At 39.2% G+C, this 9,513-nt stretch overlaps 1 protein-coding gene across 5 annotated transcripts in view; it reads right to left on the bottom strand.

Moving 5' to 3' along the window:
• Positions 1-2,152: 2,152 nt before the first annotated feature.
• The window catches only part of LRRIQ1 (leucine rich repeats and IQ motif containing 1), a 96,025-nt gene continuing 88,664 nt past the window's right edge, over positions 2,153-9,513 (bottom strand). For all 5 annotated transcript variants that reach the window (XM_083400920.1, XM_083400923.1, XM_083400924.1 and 2 more), the window contains one exon: positions 2,153-2,468. In XM_083400920.1, coding sequence (XP_083257046.1) covers positions 2,335-2,468 — 134 coding nt within the window. In that variant the 3' untranslated portion in view covers positions 2,153-2,334. The remainder of the gene's footprint in view (positions 2,469-9,513) is intronic.

Genomic DNA, 9,513 nt, shown 5'->3' with positions numbered 1-9,513 from the left:
GGGCCTTACTCTCAGTTAAGTGTGTCTACGATTGCAGCTTCACTGAAGCTCTCTTCAGGTGTTACTCGTGTGAGAAGAATGTTGAATGGGGTTAAATATGCACTGTCTTTCCCCATGATTTCCCCTTTCAAGCAAGTAATGTCTGAAAGAGGGTTACCTCTTTCCATTTTAATTTAGTAGCTTCTTCATGGGCACTTCTGTTGATGGACGTCTATCAAAATTATATTCCACACTTTCCCCAAGGACTTCAAAACAGTATATATAGCTCCCTGTCTTCTTTTAACTTGTGGGGGAGGAGGTTGTTAGGTGCTTTGAGACTCCTTAGGGTAGTGATAAAGCGGGATATCAAATCCAAACTCCTCCTCCTCCTCCTCTTCTTCTTCTTCTTCCATCCCTGGAAGGTAGGTTAGGTTGAGCAAGTGGACTGTGGCCATCCTGTATGCTTTGTTGCCAAGGCTCCCCATTCTAAGGTCACATCCCCATCTCATACAACTTAAATAGTTGTGGCTTCCCCCAAAGAATCTTGGGAACTATAGTTAGTTAAGTGTGCTGAGAGTCATTGGAGATCCTTAACAAACTATAGATTCCAGGCTTTTGGGGGAGAAGCCATAATTGTTAAAGTGGTATAAGACTGCTTTAAATATATGGTGTGGATGTGACAAGTCACACACTGTTAATGGGAAACTTTTCAGAATAGAAATGGCATTCTTCCTGTACAGAATTCCACTGCTGAGATTTTAACCTGGACAGCTCAATTCTGAAATGTCTTAAAATGAGAATACTTGGATATCAGTGAATTTACAGCTAGCAACTTTGCACAACTGATTTTCACTGCACTTTATTTCCAAGTGAGTGTGCTTAGGGTTTTGGACTGCATCTTCTTAAATCCAAGTGTTGGGCAGGTAAGTCTGAAAGCTGAAACCATCTGTTTAGCAGCATTTTCATTTAAAAAAATGAATTATGACATGAGACATTAAAATACAGATTGTAATTCAATACCCAAATCTTTGTGTGCAGTAAATAGCTGGCAAGACGAATGTGCAATTTTCTATTTATCGCAAACCCAGCCATAAAATATATTAGAGGTCCATACTGCTTTGGTTTTCCCTACAGAGGTCTTAGACAAAGAGAAACATTTCCAAACCATATTAACTTGAAGACATTAATGAAAACAGACAACATGATAGGAACTTTACTGTGTCAGGGAATGTATAATATATTCTAAACACAGCCACAACATACTAATACATCTTTATTATTATTATTATTATTGACTGAAGCCTTGAGTTCTGTCTTAGCTTTTCTACTTCAACAGTATTTCTGAGTGGGTCAAGGCTCCAGTGGGATATAATGACACCAAAGTAAATAGAAGAGTTTAAAACCAAAGAATTGTTTCTCCAGATTCTGTCAGCAATTTGTACCACGCTAACTGAAACATTGCTTCAGTAAGAAAAGCATACATGCATTGAAGTAATGCAAACAACATTAGTATCAGTGGTATGGAAGGGACGGACCCATCATGAGGCTACAAAAGGGTAGATTCTGACGGATACTGAAGTAATAGGCTAGGACAAAATTGTTGTGTGATGTTAAAAGTTATACGGTACTTTAATTCTGGAAAATAGGGTAGCAGACCTGAAAAGTAAGAAGACTGCCAACGTACCACAAAATAATAAACATAATTTGGAATTATGAAATAGATCTTAATATCACATTACTGAATTTTAATGTGCTGTGAATGTGCATTCATTCACCCCACCGGGGTGTGCAACTCTTGGGAAGGAACTGATGCATTTTTACACAAAACATATTTACATTATTAATATATTTGGAATAAGATGGACATTCCACATTTTACTTTTTAACAGATACATATTCCAAACTACAAAGCAGAGAGGCAAAATACCTAGATTTGGGCCAATTTGATTTTGATTTGTTTTGCTTGATTGAGAGGTACAGGAAACGAGTTTAAACACATGTACTTAAATCCAACTGTGGATCAGGCTATCTCAGTCACATACCACTGCACAATCACAAACCATTATTGTACGTATACATCCATTTGTTCACCGGATCACACCAGCCACTTTATAATAATTCCATACAGGCTTTTAAACCATACTGCAAAAATAAATTTCAGATACAAATACTGTAATTTCTCTGATATTTATAAAAGAACTTAGCCGAAGAAGAAGAAGAAGAAAAGGTGGGAAATCATGCAGCGTAAAATAAAACACAGCATACATGGAGCTGAGGAACTTTCCAGCTGCAGAATCCAAAAAGAACGGCAATGCACAGGCTCACCATATGTTTTAAATGCTGAAGGTCCAATGACTATTTCAAAGCTTTTGCCTTCTTTTTGCCACTTCCCCATCCACCGCTGAGCTGAACTGGATGGTCTCGAAATGATATCCGCTCTTTATGTGAAGGCCCCAAAGGTGATCTTTCAGGCACAGGTACCTCCTTTTCTACACAAGAAGAAATTGCTATGAAAATGCTGTTGCTCAAGTCATCTTTAATAATAATAACAAAACAGCAGCCTCTCATCATGCCTAATTTTGTTACTTAGTTCCTAATTCAAAAAGTTTTAGCAGAAAATCTAAGCTACTTTAAAGCCATTAACTGATCAAAAACTTTGATCTCAATGGCAATTTGTGGATATTTAATATGTGTGTGCTCTCACACACATGTGTTTCTTTTGAATAAATGCAGATAAAACATTCATTGGCCGGGAAATCACACTAACCACACTGGCGGAAATAAGAGATGTGCAGAGTGACAACAATGTGATCAGCAGTGAATACTATTTCACAAGGGAATGCCTCTGATTAAGCATATACATTTTAAACACATAGTTAACACATTCACAAATTGCATTGATAATTCATTCACATTTACATGCTATCTCGCAACTGAGATTTGTAAAAAGCATGGGCAGGAACAGTATTTTAGGAATATTAGAATCAAATTGAAAAAATCCAGACATATAATTTACATATTCATTGTTTCCTTTTTGTGTCCAATTATTTCTTCGTCATTTGCACATACCGTATTTCATGAACACATACGTGGCACAGAGATATCATTTTTATGGATTCTGGCATTTTTTAACCACATGAAGAAAATTCCAGATGATTTATAGGGCCAACGGGTTACTATTTTAATTTCTCAGCCCAACATACGCTAGCCAGACTTCCACCAAGGGAAAGACAGAGGAAGTCACCATTTACTCCACTGAATAAGAAATGGGGAAAGCTGACCTAAATATTGAATTTTTATTCAAATCTTAAGTCTTCAATGGTAAATATGTAGCTGTCAATAACACCTTCAGAAATTTCTGAGTACTATGTAGGGCTCCAATCAGCCTCAAACAGGAGCCATATAGCACTCTCTGGGGCTTGTCAGATGTAGTTTTATCACTTCCCTCCACTATACAATATAGTGATCATGGTAATGGGTTCAGGATGAGGGTTGGCTGCCCATCCTGAATCTGAGTGCTTCATTCCTCTATAACTGCTACTGTTGGTGGTTGAATATAGCACTGCATGTGTGTGTGTCGCTTGCCACAAAATGTTCCTGGCCTCCAGGGTAACCTTAGCTTAATTTGACTAATTCCTCCAGCCTCTTCTTCCATTTTCATCTGCTTCAACTGATACCTTCGTCATTCCACAGTCCATCTGCCCACAACCACACTGTGATAATGTGCATTCTGTGCGGGATGCAGGTACATTTTTGGGGTGCCGCACACACATATCGTTCCTGTCTTGCACCATTCATATATATAAGGCTCATCCTGCTGGAACGGTTATAATCCATTTTGTACCGAGAATGAACTTCTCAAGTGCTTTCTGTCTCCCTGTGTACACAGAGAGCGCTTTTTCATGTCATCTTCTATTGGGGTGGACTTTCTGACATTGCAAGGCCTGTGCCAATTCACATTTTCCAGTCTAGCTACATGCACTAGGAAAAGCAGGGAACAGACCATGGGTATAACCTCAGATTTGTATTGATTTAGATTGATAGGGCAGGGCAGCTGCCCCCTTGCCCTCCCTTGGCTACACCCATGGAACAGACGGTATATTGATAAATCAGTACATCAGTTTCTGTAGTCTCTTCTTAGGGACAGCTAGCATTTTGAATGACCAAAAATAATTTCAAAAAAGTACTATGGAACAACATGTGCTCAGCTGCAGTGTGGCATTACATCCTTTCTGCCCACAGCCAGGAGGCATGGGAACACAAATTTAGGGGAGTGGATAACACCAATGTGTTGGTGTACATGTACTGGTTGGTATACATACCCACCTGTGTGTACAGACAACATGGACAGTGGTGGCTGCTTTGCCTAGTATTATAATGATGTGAAGAGGTGTACAATTAAAAAGCACTATCTACAAAAGTGCTTCACACTGTGAACATAGCCTAATTGTGCATTTCACACAGCGTCCCCAGTTTCTGGTTCGTGCAGACATTCAGCACTTCCCAAAATGGAAATGAGAGTGCACATTGAAAACAATGCAGAAATGAGTCATTAGAGTTGTGATTAAGCTGTACTGCGCCCTGCCCCCAAAAGCAAAAGACAGGAATTTCTGTCTTTCATTTTTAATGTGAGCCCAAAATTCCCTCTCCAGGCAATTAGAAGTCTTGCTCATATTTTTCTCATCACTATTCTTTCGACATTCTACAGGTCATGGAAGCTCCCAGGCTCCCCCCCCCCTTTTTATACAAAAATCTTTCACATAAACTTTTGCATACCTAATTAACAAGTATGTGAAAACCAGAATCATGGGTTGTATCCAAGTAAGTCCAACTCAGAGTAGAGCCATAAAAATTAATGTCTGGTCATGCCCATCATTCTTAGTGAGTCTATGTTGGATATAGCCACTTGCTTTTAGGTGGTCTCATTATGCTTTCAAACAGACACTTGCCTACTTAGGTTCACTATTAGAAGGAATGTGTAATTTTAATGTAATTCCACATATTAAATTAGGAAAATATGCATCTTTCCATTTGAGTACACACCAACTGGTGCCAACTTCAGTTCCTTGAGATGCATAAGTCTTTTGCAAGTATATTTCACAGTATGAGTTTTGTTTATACATTTGCAGTGTATACAACACGGCTACTAAACGTGGATATGGCCTCTAGATGGATGTGTTTATAGTCAAAATCATCCAAAACCTCTGATATGGCTTCGTCCGATAAATGAAGGTAATTCAATGACTTTAAAAATATTAAGAAGAGCTGTTTGGATCAGTCCAGAGGTTTTCAACCAATGTGCCATGGCACCCTGGGGTGCTTTGAATGATGGTCAGGGGTGCTGTGGGCAACACTGGTCTCTGTCCCTCTTTCCCTCCCTCCCTTCTCTGATGCCCTCTCACATTTCTGCCTCCCAAAGGCTTGCATGGATGTTTGTTATAGCAGCCCTGGCTACAAGCTTCCCAGGTGAATGGTGTCTCTGGGGCTGGCCAGGGGGTGCTTCCCAGGCCCCTGTGGGGCAGCATGAGAAGGAATTGGTTCATTCCCCCCCCATATAGTCTGGCTGCCCTCAAGGTCTGAGGGACAGTGGACCGGCCCCCTGCTGAGAAAGTTTGCTGATCCCTGGTGTAAACTCTATAACCCTGCTTCTTTAACAGCTTTCACAGGAACTTATACCAATTACAAGAAGTTGCACTTAAGATTAGAACAGAAGTATTAAGGAAAAAAATAAATGTGGTTCATCTTATGTGACTGAGTTGCATCTAGACATTTCCCTATGTGAATGGAAGGATTCCTTCTTGTACAAACGGTACTCTAATCCAGTGGATGCTTCCACTCACTGGATGCTCCTGCAGGAGCCATTTTTTTGCTGATCTCTTCCTTGCTGCAGCCTCCTGTGCCACTGCCTACACTGTTCCGGAGTCCCCCGCCCCCATCCCTATGGAGCAGAGGGATGAAGAAGTAAGAAGGAATTGCTGAAAACTGTCTCCTCCCCTTTCACCCTCGGAAGCCACCAATTAGTGAGACTCTTCTTCAGGCAAGCCTGGATTCAACCCATGCTGTTTGGTTAATCAGAAATAACTCTGGACTTATAGTGAACTTTCCCCATTAAAATTATAAGAACCAGATAAGGAACTCTATTCTAAGAGCAACACTGATGTTAATCCAGTTATGCCTTTGGTGAGGTTTCTAATTAAGCCAAGTGAGAAAGCAACATTATTGAGTTTGTCTGCTTCCTTAACTGGAGGCGTAACTTTAAGGTTGGAAAATTGTGATGAGGAAAAGGTAGGTGGGAGGAACAGCATTAGAGTTTTTGAAACTGTAATTTTCTTGTGAAAGAGTCAGTCCCTCATTTTGTGTTTAGACTGAAGAAAGTGCTCAGGGCTATTGTTTTGGTATGACATCCTTGATCCAATAATTGTCATTATAAGTTGTTGCCTCTTATACATTTTATGAGGGTATGAACTATTTCTTTGTCTATCTTTATGAAATCTATTTTCTTATCTTCCTTACTTCCTACCCAGCCTTTGTATCTCTGAGTCTGTTTTCATTTATAAAAATATTGTTCTGAAGTGGTTTGGCACTTCGAGAGATTTGGTGAAAAGTGTTACAAGACTACTACTTAAATAGCAATAGGATGCAATCTATCCTGAGCATCTCTTTCAAAAAGATCATGGAAATGAATGCGAATTGTGCAAGAGTGCAACTGTGCTCTAAGCTTCCTTTCATTCTAATATGGCTTGGGTAAGAACAACAACAACAAAAGGAATCCTGCTGGGATGTATCTAAAACGTTGTATTAGGGACTTGAGCTTCAAAATGTGATTTTCATTTGATAAATAAAATAAAATGTTTACTTTTATTTAATAATGTTATGAGCATTATCTTTACTAAAAGATACCCACCAATCTGCTTATTTATTTCATAAACTGTATCCTCAGTAAAGGAACCTGTATTATTAAATTTGATGTTAACAGCCACAGTGTATCCTGTAGCTTCAAAATCCCACACAGAACTACATGGGGAAGTGCAAGTGTGACTTGCAACATAATGTTGCAGCCTGGGATGCTCCTGTTCAGGTTTCAGACAGACATTCCTCCATTCCCCTTATACCCTGGTTTTCTGTGCCCTTACTCCATCAGCTAGTGCTGTGTGCCCACTAAACACCAGTAGTCACTGGGCTTCATTTTGCCATCTTTTAAGGATTTTGCTCCCCTCCCTATGGTGTTATTTTGGCTACATAAGTTCCAGCATTTGAAAAACAGATTTCACTGTATGTATATATGATGTGGCATTGCCTCTCATAACTTCAGCAGCGTTAGTCAGGTGCTGGATAATTTCTTATTGCATTGCTTTTATAAATACATTTTTGATGGAGAAGAAAGAGGACATTCTTAAGTGGACAGTTATGGCTTCTGGAATCATTGCCTTATTCCTTTCTGCCATTTAGAAAATGTATGTTGTGTACCAAGCATAATATGGGTGTAAGTAGGTATAGCAAGAGAATAATGATTTCCAGTGATCTTTATCTTCCTATCTGATACATCATTGTTAACAGAAAGTCGAGGAACTCTGGGAAAAACCAATCTGTAAATTCTCCTGTGTGAACTCCATAGAAACACACAATAATTTTGCCGCAGCAGAGCCATATCACTACTTCATCAAACAGCAATCTTAAGTGCCGATGTCTATGTAGCTTAACTAGGCCACTGGGAAACAAAGAGAGATACCAACATTCTTGGTGTAGCACTGAGGTTTGCAGGGATGAAAAATAGAAGAAAAAACCCTCCGTGGGGAAAAACTCCAAAATAGCCTAATAATATATAAGTTTCACAATTGATGGGGTGGGAAAAAGGAAAGTGGAATATAGTACCCAGGAATAAGGAAAGACTGGCTGGCTTGGACTCTGAACGCTTCACACTATAACATTCTGTTACAAATCTCAACCTGCTGCATGGCTCCTAGCTAAGTTTACAGTACCAAACATATTGGTACTGCCCTCAACCTTCCCATCTCTAGTTTTTCTTGAGAGTTCTTCATGTAGGATAACCCTTAATTTCAAAGTCAACAAATGTGTTAGGAGGAGACAAAAGGAAACAAAAAAGAACAGAGTTCTCTGCTTATGATTGTTACCAAAAGGCCAATATTTCATTGTAATGTTTCTGAGATCACAAGCCCTGTTCTTGTCAAACTAATGCCACAACAACCACACATTCATACACAAAAGCTACTCTTTATAAAACCACAATTACAATAACAGATAAATACAGAAATGTTTTTTCCCCCAGTTCAACCTAGTACTACATCATGTTTTGTGCATATAAACTATTACTGCCTTGATATGTTTTCACAGGAGCAGCAAGCCATAACCCTGGAAGCTGAATTCCTGGAACAGAAGCACCATGTTCTTGAAGCACCATTCCAGAAATTGCATACATGGTGGACCTAGCAAAGGTTCTGAGGCTTCTGGTGCCACATGAGGTCAATGATATTATTATCCCTTTAGCAGATCAGAAGCTTCAGGCATGGAATGTGGGAGCCTTGCATGCTCCAAGGACTCTGTTGCAGTAAGAGCAGTCAGATGCCACAGCAGAGGCCTTACAGTATAGAAAAGGGTGCCCTCAAAATGTACCCAGGCTGCTCTACATCTGTGTCATATGCATTCCCTAGAGCTGGCATGAAATAACCTGAGTCTGCTCTTGGAATACTTCTGCCTGAATTGGGAAGTCCAAGGTATTTGGGTTGGGATGGAAGCATCCTTTATAATCTATAGCACTTGGCAAACTGCATGTGTGTTTAGTATTACAATGTAAAATTTTGTGACCGTTACAATGAAAAAAGCGTTTGCTAGACACTCAGGTGATTTAAATTATTTGTACCCAGCTATTCAAAATTTCAATAATATTTTGAGACAGATTTTTAAGGTGCTTGCATGTACAAAAAACCTGCAGAATTAAATGTGTGCTGAAAAGACTTCTTAAATTTGAATAAATGCTCATTTCCCCCCGGCATTAAGTTCTCTTCTCTTTAATCTATTTTCTTTGCTAATGATTTGTTCTGTGCGCTCTCTCTCTCTGCCCCCCCCCGACTAAATCCTCTATTCTTTAACAGATGTCAAAGTTGACATACAACTCTGTTTTGATAAGTAATGCAGTATAGGAAATATTTGGAACTTTTATTGGAGGGGGCAGGAAGAAAGAAAAATAGAGACTTTGCAAATCAGTGTATCGGCATACCATAAAGTCTGCTAAGACGTCATAGAATTTTCACCAGTCTATCTAGAACTGTGTGACGTATTTTATAATTTATCCAAATCCTTTACCATATTGTATTACTTAGCAGCAAATACAGCACGGTTGTGTGTGAGAGGAAATCAGCTATTTAACAACAGTGACCAGAACAAATCTTTTGCTGCAAAATGTTTACATCAGTTTGAAGTTATATGAAATAAGTAGAATTTAGCAGGTTGGAGTTGAAGTAACTGTTTTGTTATTTTTATTCTTTAAACAACGTTTCTTGGGTCTGTACTGACATC

The sequence above is a fragment of the Podarcis tiliguerta genome (assembly GCF_965153285.1).
Source record: "Podarcis tiliguerta genome assembly, chromosome: 10".
NCBI classification, from domain to species: domain Eukaryota; kingdom Metazoa; phylum Chordata; class Lepidosauria; order Squamata; family Lacertidae; genus Podarcis; species Podarcis tiliguerta.
The sequence above is the reverse complement of the archived record's forward strand: the minus strand, read 5'-3'. Positions and strand labels throughout refer to the sequence as shown.